We start from the raw sequence: 13757 nt of genomic DNA, 5'->3' as shown, positions 1-13757 counted from the left end.
ACTGGAAGTGTCAAACTTCGAAACACGTAAATATTTACCAACTGTTTAGAACTTCAAATGTTTGCAATCTAAACATGTAGAGGAAAGATGCATCACAGATTTAAACACAAAAAATACTTGTGCTTAGACTTTAAACGTGTTTAGTTTACTGGCAAGTGTTTAAATCCTAAGCACTGTATTTACAGTTTATGCTGCATAGAAATGCATGGTTAAATTTGAATTTGTACAGTTATATTTACATAAAAAACGCTGTAAAGATGCTGGTCGATTTCACATTTTATGTATCTACAGAAGGTGTGAATTATCCTTTAAACACACATCACTTTTGTTATGAAATCGACCAAGTAATAATGACACACGCACAATTCTAAACAACATCTTTTGCACAGAGTTCAATGGGATTTGAAAAGTAAAGTGGCAGTTGTAACTCTAGTGATAACACTTTCGCAGTGCGTGATGGGGCTTCCTTAAATCATCCTCTGGTTCTATTCTACGTACGGTACATACTAATATCGAATGGGTGCAATCTTTTGGCAACCGTACAAGGGATGCGTGTCTATGCAAGACACTCAAACGCAAGTCATGTTTTCATTCAAGACACTTCAGTCTCGACAAGTCTTTGAAGCCAGTTTTGAGATATGACTTGCTGGAGGACATGTCTTTTTGTCTCCTGGAATAAGTTCACCAGGATTGTTAGATATCAAGTCCAAAAATTTACTCGCGTTTTAGACGTTCAATCTTCCGTAATGCGACGAACCAGCAACACTCCTACTCAGTCCTTTTTAGTTGGTGGTATACATGATTTAGTGAATATGTTCCTTCATCACTGGAGATAAGAGTAGGACTGTTGCATTACTGATGAAATCTTCCGATCGGAGGATGAAACCGGGGGTGAAACGTCTAAAACGTGAGTTAAAGCCATATTATAACATTTTCAAACAAAATAGATTAGCATTTCTTTGCCATAAAATGTTAGCTTTTACTGTCAGATATATCCCTTTTATTTTTGAGCCGAACAACTACGGCAAAGCAAAGCAAATTGGAATTTACTACTAGCGCACATGTCGCCAATACGTACCACTCCTTCGGTCATGTTGTGGTACGACCCTTTGTTGTGTATATCACCGTCCCGCACGCCGTGTACGTACTGTGTGTTATGAACATCGTGTATGCGTTCGACTAATAATTCCATCGTAATAATAAAGCGCCGGTTCCGGCGTCTTATTCAAAATCTCGGATTTTGACAAAACTACAGGACCTAGAGTCTTGATTTTTGCAGGGTATATTGGTTTAATAAAGTACAATTTAATCGTGTAAAAAGGGAATTTTAACAATTCAGTAGAGCGTCTTCCTCAGCAAATGTTATAATATGGCTTTACTTATTGGACTTGTAAAACATAATTTAGCAATAGCATGTCTTTGTGTCTTAGCTTGTGTTTTTAGATTGTTTCTCTTTCCTTTGATTTCTTTTATTGACCCTTAAATATGGTGTCAAGACACCAGGTTTACATGTATAAATGGTAACGTGATAACTGTACGGTGTATTAATTGGTGGATATGTCCGAAAACAGTTAGCATGATTAGGCATAACCCAGCAAACACAAAACGTTTTCGACATCATTCGCAAAAGGTTATAAAAGGCTGTCAGAAAACGTTTAAATGTTGGGTTATATAATGGGTACATTAATGGTATAAAACGTTTTCATAGCATTAAATAACATTTGTTGGTAATTTACTGCACAGCAAACACAAATGTTTTACAGAAAACATTTAAATGTCGGGTTATATAAAGGGTATAAAAACGTTTTAATAACATTCCAAAAACATTTTTGAAAACTTGGTACAAATCATTCTAAACAGAATGATATTTTGGGGTTGAAAAAATATTTTGCAAAAAATGTTTGCCCAAAATATTTACAATAACGTTTTTAAAATGTTTTCACGACCTTTATATAACCCGACATTTAAATGTTATTAAAACGTTTTGTAAAAAACATTGTAAGAACATTTCTGTTTTTGCTGGGTGCAAATATTTTAACACAATGTTATTTAAGTGTTGACACAATATTTGGCCAAAAATGTTTGCAAAAATAGTTTACAATGACATTTCCAAAACATTTTTAAAATATTGTTGTAGTGTGTTTTCATACAAAACGTTTTAAACGATTTCATGACCTTTATATAACCCGACATTTTAATGTTATTAAAACGTTTTTACCTAAACCAAAACCTAAAATATAACTTATTTAAAACGTTTTTGTGTTTGCTGGGAATGTAATGTTTGTTTTCGCCTATTGCACGGTACCGCCATGACAGGAAGGACAGCCTCGAACTGGCATGACATGAAAGGAAGAATTACATAACTTTACGCAATGTTATATGACTGGTTCAATTCTCATTCATGCATGCTGCAAGATCGAGGCTCTCCTCGCACATGGCGGAACCACAATGGGTGAACACCGTTTTACACATTTCCCACTTGCATTTTATAAACTTTCATTGTTGTTACAATTCATTCAAAGAAGAAAATTACATCCAAACGGCTACTTCTCATCATATCACACCCAAATTCCCATTGGGAGCTTTTTCAAAAGGAATTTCTATTTTATAAAACTTTACAGACGCGCGCTCTTCCAGTAATTCGCATGCGCTAATGGAAACTATTTAAATGGAACGTATCCAAACAAAGATATGTCTTTCCCGTATCTCCAATTTAAACCCTCAACTTCAGACCGTGTTAACTCTGAATAATACTTTCGTAGAATGTCATCACCAGATGACCCAGTCGAATGATCCGATTTCTCTAAAACTATTTTCTGTAAATCATTTCTCTTCAAAGTACGTAATATTTGTTTCGCATCAAAATCAAAAGTTTCAAATTTCCCGATAGCATCGTACTGAACGCGACAAGGAAAACACAGATCAGTCATTGGTTGCCAATGTTCCGACCCTTGTAAGTCAAACCTCGCTCGTTTGGAGCCTAAAATCGCACAAATTCTCTGAACGAGACGTTAAATCCACTTGAAGGCATATCTTTGAAGTTAGTCAGAGTATGGTTGCTAAATTGGAAGTGGATCACATTTCCTAAATTGACAGACCAATTTCTTCTGCCTCGCCTCTCAGAGAGAGCAAATTTCTCTCTATATCCTGATAGAATTCTACTCATGGGATTACGAACAAATATAAACTTCGAATAATTCTGCAGCCTAAACAACGCTTCCTCCTCTGAATACTTAGCTAAGTTAGTCTTCTTCTTATGAGCAAAAAGTCTCGCTTCATCCTCGTTCTTAACCATGCCGTTGAGATAAAGGAAAGCTTTTTTCCAGTTCGTACAAGCAGCTTTAGGTACGTAACAGTAAAGAGTTCTGTATTCGTCGGAGACCAGTATATGACGTAAATGTGCATGGTGCACCTTCAGCCATTGTGACAATGGTGTAGTACTAGGTGAAAGGGACCGGCAAGTTTCCCGCATTGTGTGCACACGATTTGCTTGCTCTTTTTCCCACTTTACAATACTGCTCATGTCATCCTGCAGAGTAAAAGATACCAAACTGCAATAAGTAAAATAGCACATTATGTTTAACACAAATTGTAGTTGTTAAGGGATTGTAAAGAGGACGTGAACCTGGTTTGGATTCCTTTCCGTCGTTATATCTTTTCAGTTTCTGTTTCCGTATCCGTAATAGTTTTTGTAAGTCATTGTTATTCTGAAGTGGTAGTCTCCCAGGTATGACCAATCTTTTATTCTAGCCTTTTTGTTAGTTACTGAAAATTTGAAGCTCGTGAATTTCAGTTTTCGTTTTGGTAAGTTATATTGATTTTTTACATAAAACCTTGAGATGAAAAATCTAGACAAAAGAAGAGTCTAAATTTTACGGTCCTAAATTCGCTAAATTGTACGGCTTCAATTGACTTGTGTTTGGTGTATATGCACTTACGCCTAGACGTAAGTGGCTCGTAAAAAAGTTTGCATTGAAATATATACTAACCATGTTGCCAAGTTATAAGCATATTGGCGATGAAACGAGCGTCTAAAAATATCTCCCAATGAGGCGCGTTGGTGATTTGGTAATCATGTTTTAATTGAAATGCAATTAATTTGCATTGGAGCAAAGATAATGTATTCTATTCATGAATTGTTGGGCCTATGCAAGACTTACAATGTAAACTTACTATGGCAAGGTTTTATCTTTTCAGTTACAGTAAACTTACTAAGGCCTGTTTTATCTTTTTCAGTTCTATGTTACTACTGGTGATTTAAATAATCAAATATTGAAATGCAATACACAAAAGAATTTGCAAAGCAAAGATAATGTATTCTATTCATGCGCTAATCTGATAATTGGTTGGGCCTATATATGCAAGACTCGGTTTATTTTAAATGTTTATTTTGCAGAGCTTATTTTCAGTCATGGATCATACTGATAAATTTCGCGAGGGAGGGAGGAGGGAGGAGATACTTAAGTTGAGACTGAACAAGCGAGAGTAAGTCTATTGTTCAGATACGAAAACGCAAGGGATTTAGTAAGTTTACTGTAACATGACTTCATTGTTAACTTTTGAAGTACCAATCAGCTTATTTCAAAAGAGGCAGTTGCTTATGTCAATAAAAGCGGGAGAGATAACACTGCTGTTTTTAATGGCCTAGCGCCCTTCGTCTTTGATGCATGCCAAAGAATTTAGAATGACAAAGTCCACTTTTTTCTGTAAAAACGTTGCAAATAAGCTCTAAAATCACAAAAGGCCCGCTTATGAGCATATCGCACCCCAATGCACTTGTGCAGGGCCACAGTGTCGCCCTTCCCTCGTATCAATGTCTATCTCCCTATTTTGCTTCCTCCTCCCCCCCCCCTCCATGATCAGTCTCCCCACTCCCTCCCCGGTCCCTCGGTCCCTACTCTCTACTCTCGAGTTTTTCTCTTTCTAGTCTTTCCGTTTCTCCCTCTCCTTTCTTTCTTCCTCACCCCCTCCCACTCTCGCTTGTTCAGTCTCAACTTAAGTATCTCTCTCCCTCCCTCCCCCTCGCGAAATTTATGACTGAAAATAAGCTCTGCAAAAATAAACATTTAAAATGAACCCGAGTTTTGCATATAGGCCCAACCAATTATCAGATTAGCTTGCCATGAATAGAATAAATTATCTTTGCTCCAATGCAATTCTTTTGTATTGCATTTCAATATAAAACATGTTTACTAAATCACCACTTGTACGCGCCTCATTGGGAGATATTTGACTATTTTAGACGCTCGTTTCATCGCCAATATGAAAGACTTTTGCTTATAACTTGGCAACATGGTTAGTATATATTTCAATGCAAGACTTTTTACGAATCACTTACGTCTAGGCGTAAGTGCATATACACCAAACACATGTCAATTGAAGCCGTACAATTTACCGCGAATTTAGGACCGTAAAATTTAGACTCTTCTTTTGTCTAGATTGGCACCCAACCGCACATCTCAAGGTTTTATGTAAAAAATCAATATAACTTACTAAAACGAAAACTGAAATTCACGAGCTTCAAATTTTCAGTAACTAACAAAAGGCTAGAATAAAAGATTGGTCATACCTGGGAGACTACCACTTCAGAATAACAATGACTTACAAAAACTATTACGGATACGGAAACAGAAACTGAAAAGATAAAACGACGGTAAATCCCTTGCGTTTTCGTATCTGAACAATAGACTTACGGAAACTGAAAAGATAAAACGAGCCATAGGGTGTGTGCCTGTAAGAGACACGGCCATCAGAATAGGACTAGCTCAGATTGCGCGCCAGATATTGCAAGTTTTCCCAGCCTTAAAAAAATAGGCAGAGCTGGGATTTGAAACAGGGCAGCCAGCGCACATAAACGTTGAAAAAAAAAACCAGTGCATCTGGCCGGATTCGAACCGGCAACCTTCGTATTACTAGCATGACGCTCTGCCAATTGAGCCACAGAAGCACACTAGGGAAGCGAGGATTGGGAAAATCTACTATTAGGTTCTAATGGTCATGATGGTGTTCGTTTGTTATTAGATATACGGTATGTAATTTCCATGCAATTTGCTGTAAGATGAATGAAGGTTGATATGATTATTATGATAATATGAAATGAAATAATATGGGTTTCATGTCACTTTTAATTGTTTATTAGATATTCTTAGTAGCAGTTTAGTTGGCGTGCCGACATCAGTGGTGAATCGGGTAGTGGTGGTGCTTGTTGTACAGGCGGTGGTGGTGTGATCGAATGTGTTAATTAGAGTGATGGGTGGTGGTGGTGGTTACGACTGCGTGGTGGAAGTGGTAACAGGTAAAGTTCATCTTACCATGTCATATTTGAAAGCACCGTAGCGGATTCGTTGATCTTTAGTATGAGCATCTGGACACGTGAAATGAAAAATATCAAAAGGAATGTATTCATAATAATAAATTGCCCATTCAGTAATTCCAACAACCATTTGCAAAGAAAGTTAGGCTAAGTAAACGTTACTGCGCACGCTCGAGCAGTTCAACGTGCGCAATGATGATCTACGCATTCTACGTGTCTTTGTAACGGCTTATGGGATTACGACCAGTTACGTCAAATGATGAATTGGTATATATTTATTCACGAACACAGGCTCAACACCTCCAACATGTCAAACCAAACTGGAGACCATTGCAATTGACAGTGACACAAGTGGTTCAAGTCTATAGCTCAGCCTCCGCACAGAGGCAGTGAGGAGTTAACTTAATGTGGGTCTGGGCCTACTTGTGGCCATGCCATGGGCGTCAATCCCGGGAAGGGGCGGGGAGGCATGTCCCCTCCACATTTTGCGCAGTTGTCCTCGTAAGCCTGACCGGTTAAAAGCTTTGCCTACACTGATGTCTAACCCCTGGAATCTGGTACGCCAGCGACAGAAAAGAAAACGCAAAATAGTAATGAACTGCAAACTGCAATTGCTTTGAACATTCTACACGTTTAACAAATATTTTACCCAAGAATTGTGTAAAAAACTGTCCACCAAATGCCTTCATTTGGCGCTCATTTGGTAAAATGTTCAAACGACCGAAGGGCCAATCCTCCTTAGACATCCCCTTGCGACGAGATGCCCGCTTCGTGGTCATTTTCACACACCTTGTGTCATCATGGTCATATTGGATATATTTAACAAATCAGTGTGTTTACCTACCGGTATTACAACACGTGGGTGACCTAACGTTTGCCCTATGAACTCTAGCCTCCTGCAAGATGGCGCTTGTTGTCTAGACCTACGTGTTCTTGAATCGTGACGTAATTCCAGTTACCCTTCCCATAATTCAAAGTTCCTTGCCATAATGTACTGAGCATGTTTGTTCACTTGCATTTTGGTACAACTGCTTTCTTTAGGTGACGACAGAGTTACCAAACAGTTAGTCGGCAGTTGATAATCAAAGTGTATTGAAGTCGTGATTGAAGTGGGCATGTTTGTCCTTTACAGTAATACTTACCTAGTTCATTAATGTTAAGGAGCAACAAAAACAAAAAATAGAACACCGCACACATCCCCGCAACAATAATGAGCTTCTTCGCCCGACGGATAAACATCTGAAATAAAGACGACAATAATCAAAAATAAGAGACATCTAAACAAAGGTGTTATAATTTTTGAAAGTTAGTTTGAAACGGAAATTAATTACCTGACATTTTTTAAATTATTGTTGTTAACAGTATGAATTTGACCTGTATACAGAAAGGCAACGATATGGATCCACATAAATGACTAGAGTTGGTTCTCTTCTGTAGTTTTCTCCCGTGGTAAAGGATAGGGCACATTATGTGTGTACGTTAGTTGACTTTGTGTATTTCCTATAGTCCAGACATGTGGGAGATAATGAGATCCACTCAGTGCAACCATTCCCTCAGGATCAATTATTATTATTTTGCGGGAGCACGTGTGGCCGAGTGGATAAGGCGCCAGACTCATAATCCATAGGTTGCGAGTTCGAGTCCCGCTCGTGCCAACGTGTTGTGTCCTTGGGCAAGGCACTTTATCCTCATTGCCTACTGGGGGATGGGGTTGGGTTGGATTGGATGTTTGTTTCAAAGTTGCAATATTGATGGGAAATTAATTCAGATACGATTTTTAGTTTCCCCTCCCATAATTAATTTAACTTCTCTGGGGTCCATTTCACTCAACTTTACGAAGCTTCGTAAGTCTCGAAATCGTCCATAACTTACGACTATATCATAACCGTTTTCATTTCACTAAACTTACTTACGAATGGTAATAGGGATTTAGGTACCGTTCACAAACACTTGTTGGGGGGGGGGGGGGGGATGCAAAATGGGGGGAGGGTTAAAAGTTTAGTGAAATGGACCCTTGGTATAATAGCCGTACCGTAATAGTTGGAATGAGAGTATGACGCTAAATAAGTACTAGATATATCTCGATGTTCATTGGCTGAAAACATCATCATCATCAGCCTACAACATGTTTCATCGTGACCTTTGACATGGCTTCCTATAGTAATAGTTAGAATGAGAATTGGAGAAAAATTAGACAAAAATAACTTATTGAATTTATTATTTTAATTCTTATTCTTAAATATTTAAAGATAATTTTATCGATGTTAAAAATAAAAACAAATAAATTCTTGCTATCTGTTACTTTTAAATTTATACTACTTATTATTTTCATTGCGGTGAATGTTTTCCATATGTAAATGATGTCAACTTTACAAAATGCGAATTAATTATGGTTTGGTATGTATTATTTAGCGTACAGGGCAGGACAGTAACCAATCACGCCGCGCCATTGCCCTGACGTCAGACGCAAATTAGTCTTTTTAAATTCGGTCTTGAATTATAGAATAATATTATTGCATGAAATCAAGATTTGCTACAAAATGTCTTACTGCAGGTCCAGTAATAGCAGTAAAATTGCCTGAAAATTGTGTTTTAAAATATTAATACAGTACTCACCCCTTTGGTTGTCCACAATGAATGCATTGTAGCTAAGTGTCCTTTAATAGTATCTGCAAAATTTATACAAAATTGATATGATGATAATAATGATGATAATAATAATGATGATAATAATAATCCCAGAAAGTGAGAACTGAGGAGGTATAGGCGGACGCGAAACGAATTATTTTTTTTATTTGGCCTAATAGTTCATGTTATATTATATCCAACCCCCGGGTATCAAATGCAGGCCTACTATATACCAGCGCCTAGACTTCTCCGTAGTCCACTTCCCCATTGTGCATACTCTGGCTATTGCATTTAAGCTTTAATTCTGATAATTTATATTAATTTATGCACAATTGATAGATTTCCAAATCTGATATTTTCAATCACCATACTCCCTCTGTTTGTTAGCTTCCCATGATATTTTACTCGGGCTTTCGCGATCAATAAACTGGTAGTTTCTAAAATCAGAATCGTTCAGTCAGGAGGGGGGGGTCAGGGGAAGTGACGGGGATGTGCGGACAGCAGTTCGAAACTAGGGGTCTTTGAGAGGCATACATTACAGCAGTGGACGCCGTTCACCAGTATTTCTAAAAGGCTGCTAGAATAACGAAACTTTTAATGATATTTTCTTGCACATGCTGAGGAAGCCTGATTACCTTTTTAAAATAGCCGAGTGGGAGGGTTTTCAATGAAATATTTTTGTGTAAAAACTAAAGCATCATAATATATAAAACATATCTGAATATCAACTGTACATCATATATGACGATTCGTGATACCCAATGGTGCTACAGTTTATGTGGTTTAGAAAGCAGAGAATTTTATTTCAATTTTATATACGCCAAAATATTTTCTGAATTTAGTGGAAATTAACAATGAATTGATGGTGAAAGTTTTATGTAATATTTACGTAGGTCCCCACTAAAAATTACTGTTTCGTCTTTATGGGAATCTAATTACCAATACCTGGAAGAAACTTTTGGGGACCTACGTGGAATTCTCCTATAAATTGCTAAAATCCAGACCGTGTATACATGAAAAATGGTAGGCTCCATTATACTGACATATGTATATATATAGGAGTAGTAAATGCAGCCGCGCGGCGAGTCAAAATCGATATAATGTATTGTGCAATGTGCATGTATGAGAGGCCCATTTATTGTCGGATTTCTGTATGTAGAACACGCAGTTATTAACAATTGAGCGCTATTATTAATACACATTCATGTTTTTAAGCAAATAAAATATGGTACGTTTTCTGTCTTTGCTTGTCACGTGGTAAGCCTATGTTGAAATTGCGATTTATATAATTATGTTCAAAAAAGTTTCAAGATGGATACCAACAAGTCATGTGGCCGAGCGGTCTAAGCTCATTCAGAATTCACGATAGCGTGCGGCGTGAGTTCGAGCCCCACCTCTGCCAAACTAAATTTCCCTTAAAAAATCATATTAGGCCCTTCACAATGGATTCCGAGTTAACTGTTCAAGATTTTAAAAATAGGGCGAGATGACTTTTAATTATTAACTAGGCGGTTACCCGTATTTGGCGGTTCTCGGCTGGGCGCGATTACATGGCTGATAGTAACTACCCACCAAGTTTCATGCCCATCCGACAATTTTTACTTATTTGACCTCATATGATCCCTGGTGACCCCTAAATGACCTTCCCAAAATTTGGCTCGAAATGGTGACTGTACCAGCCAAGTTTCATGCCAATTCGACAGTTTTACTAAATTGACCCCTGATGACCCCGAAATGACCTTCCAAAAATTTGGCTGTAAATGTTGACTGTACCCACCAAGTATCATGCCCATACGACGGTATTTACCGGTACTAATTTGACCTCAACTGATCCTGGATGACCCCGAAATAACCTTTCAAAAATTTGGCTCTAAAGGTTGACTGTGCCCACCAAGTTTCATGCCCATGCGACATTTTTTAGTAATTTAACCTCAGATGACCCCTGGGTGACCCCGGATGATCCCAAAATGACCTTCCAAAAATTTGACTCTAAATTAAATGTTGACTGTACTCACCAAGTTTCATGCCCATACGACAGTTTTAAAAGTTATTTGACCTCAGATGACCCCTGGGTGACCCCGAAATGACCTTCAAAATATTTGGTTCTAAATGTTCACTGTACCCACCAAGTTTCATGCCCATGCGACAGTTTTTGCTAATTTGACCTCAGATGACCCCTAGATGACCTTGGGTGACCCACTAACCAATATAAACTTGTTCTGTATGGGGTCAAGCTGCACCACCCACCCACAAAGTTTGAGGAACGTGCGACCCCTTGTATCCGAGAAAATAGACGGACAGACACCCTCCCCCCGACAGATAGACAGATCGACAGATACAATTATTTTATTACTATGCTTACTTTTACACATAGTATAAGGTGCAGTTATGCTGTTTGTTTATTTATCATTATTGTTGATATTATTGTTAGAAAGTAGTAAGTAAAAGTCATTAAAAGTACTTTTAAAGGACATAATGCAAAATATAAGTAAAATAATTAAATATTTTGCAATTTTCAAATTTTGCACGCGGGCGGTTAACAGTGAAGAGCCTTTATGTTAGGGAAATGTGGCTGTGAGAATTTATGTATGACAAAGAGCGGGGCATGTCCCCGGGACCGGCATAGTCTGAACCAGGACCAAGGATACAAGGTTATTTAGGCTAATCCTAAACATGCAAGCACAACGCATATTAAAGCCATATTATAACATTTGCTGAGGAGGACGCCCTCACTGATTTTTTAAAATTAATTTTTTACACGATTATATTGTACTTTATTAAACCAATATACCCTGAAAAAATCAAGACTCTAGGTGCTGTAGTTTTGTCAAAATCCGAGATTTTGAATAAAACGCCTGAATCAGCGTTTTATTATTACGATGGAATTATTAGTCGAACGCATGTTCATAACACACAGTACATACACGGCGTGCGCGACGGTGATCTACACAACAAAGGGCCGTACCATAACATGACCGAAGGAGTGGTACGTATTGGCGACATATGCGCTGGTAGTAAATTCCAATTTTCTTTGCTCTGCCGTAGTTGTTCGGCTCAAAAATAAAAGGGGATATATCTGACAGTAAAAACTAACATTTTATGGCAAAGAAATGCTAATCTATTTTGTATGAAAATGTTATAATATGGTTTTAATTCGTCTATGAACGGAAACATGTACAGACAAAAAGAACAAGGGTCATAAGGATAATTTGGTATAGGCCTTATACCACAGATACTTGTGTGGTTAATATACCCACGTCATATAATCTTGATATCGCGTCTTCTTGAAGGGGATGTTACTCTAAAATAACATCAAACTGTGAATTATATGTCAGATTACATTTTGGTTAACATGGTAAAAAGTCGGCAATATACTAGTAGGGGCCTACAGTAATGTACTAGTATTCAACATGTTTTTACGCTCAGGAAAAAAACGGTGATTAAAAGCCGTCGGAGCATCCTACAGCGTGCACTCGTTGTTGTACTTGCTTTCATTGTGTCAAATTAAAGCAATAATGTGTGATATCAGATCTAAAAAGAATTTTAGTAGATTCTAATTAATTTTGCATGTTTGAACGTGTTCCTATAAACGTTTTCTTACATCTTTAGGGCGTAATTGAGAAACGGCGGTGCCCAAAACATCTACATGTCTGTACCAAAAATATTCCCCCCCCCAATAATTCACAACCCTGGGAGCTCCTAGGGTATACAATATTTTGTACCACATATATCTGCTCGGGAACAATGTAAATTGATATTAATATTTTAATTTCTTTGCCAAAAAGCTCCAAAGGATCACCCATTTTGATTAAAATTGTGCTTTTCGAGAGATTTTTAGGTTTATTAAAATGACGTGGATGAGCCAGGAAAACAGGAATGCGTTTCAAACCAGACTTCACCAACCAACTTTGGTTTAGCATAATACACATCATGCATGTTATAATACTCGGCTATACTGGCACTACCAGTATGTAGATATTTATTCAATCTTGTACACACGTGTCATACTATTTTGGAAATCTATGCGGAAAAAAACTACCCAAATACTTTGGAAAAGAGCATGGAAATTTGTACTTACATAATGTCATAAGTTAAAACATCACAACAGGTTTGATAAGGGCCTTTAAATACCAAAGGTGTTACTTTTTCAGAGCCATATGCCTAGGTTTATAGAATGATGATCCAGCCGCTGAAATACAACATGCTTTTGTGTATAGCATAACATGGTGTAGGTTCGCAGATAGCTTGTGTTTCAACCTTCTCCCTACATGCCAGCACCACAAAGCCACGTTCAATCACAGATTCTCAACACACTGGTTTAATTCAGGGTCAAATTTCGTAAATACACGACGGATTTACGCAGGTGCTATATAAGCTTATATATATGGAACTTATTAGTAACTTGGGGGTCAGCTGTAGGCCTAAACATGATATAAAAGGGCCTAGGGTAGGGACGCACCATATTTGACTTTTTTTGATAAAAATAAATCTTCACCCCACAACAAAGAAATTAAACTTTCTCCACTCCAGGCCGGGGGGCACTCCACATAGTTCGAAACTGCTTCCAATAAATGAGAAAAATGACCAAAAAATTTCCTAGGAAAATAGAGTTAATATAGGCCTATGCTTTTCTATGGGGTTGACCCATAATTTTCATGTCAAAAGGGGGCCCTGAAAATTTTGAGGTCTGAAAAATAAATTGCGATAAATAATATTTTTTTTGTATCAGCGCCCCCAACAAGTGTTTGTGAACGGTCCCTCGTGACCAACACTTGGTGCAAAAAACTTCAACAACTTACCCCGGGCAACTTACGCA

The 13757-nt window shown here is 37.7% G+C and overlaps 1 protein-coding gene across 1 annotated transcript; it reads right to left on the bottom strand.

The window, feature by feature from the left end:
- Positions 1 to 2852: 2852 nt before the first annotated feature.
- Positions 2853 to 13231, bottom strand: LOC140146476 (carbohydrate sulfotransferase 14-like). Its single transcript, XM_072168337.1, has 6 exons — positions 13020 to 13231; positions 8930 to 8982; positions 8346 to 8468; positions 7456 to 7552; positions 6312 to 6364; positions 2853 to 3529 (listed from the first exon to the last, which is right to left on the bottom strand). Exons 4-6 carry the CDS (start codon positions 7550 to 7552, stop codon positions 2981 to 2983), a joined length of 699 nt encoding a protein of 232 aa, XP_072024438.1. The 5' UTR covers positions 8346 to 8468; positions 8930 to 8982; positions 13020 to 13231; the 3' UTR covers positions 2853 to 2980.
- Positions 13232 to 13757: the final 526 nt, after the last annotated feature.

Source organism: Amphiura filiformis, chromosome 2 (assembly GCF_039555335.1).
Source record: "Amphiura filiformis chromosome 2, Afil_fr2py, whole genome shotgun sequence".
Taxonomy (NCBI): domain Eukaryota; kingdom Metazoa; phylum Echinodermata; class Ophiuroidea; order Amphilepidida; family Amphiuridae; genus Amphiura; species Amphiura filiformis.
Note: the sequence above shows the minus strand (reverse complement) of the source record. Positions and strands in the feature narration are given on the sequence as shown.

Bases quoted from the DNA above. Each gene is read 5' to 3' on its own strand.
- LOC140146476 (XM_072168337.1), bottom strand. From the start codon at position 7,552: ATGTTTATCCGTCGGGCGAAGAAGCTCATTATTGTTGCGGGGATGTGT. The intron at 6,365-7,455 runs GTAAGTATTACT...TCACGTGTCCAG, and splicing joins CCTTAACATTAATGAACTAG to ATGCTCATACTAAAGATCAA. The intron at 3,530-6,311 runs GTAAGATGAACT...TTTACTCTGCAG, and splicing joins GTGCTTTCAAATATGACATG to GATGACATGAGCAGTATTGT.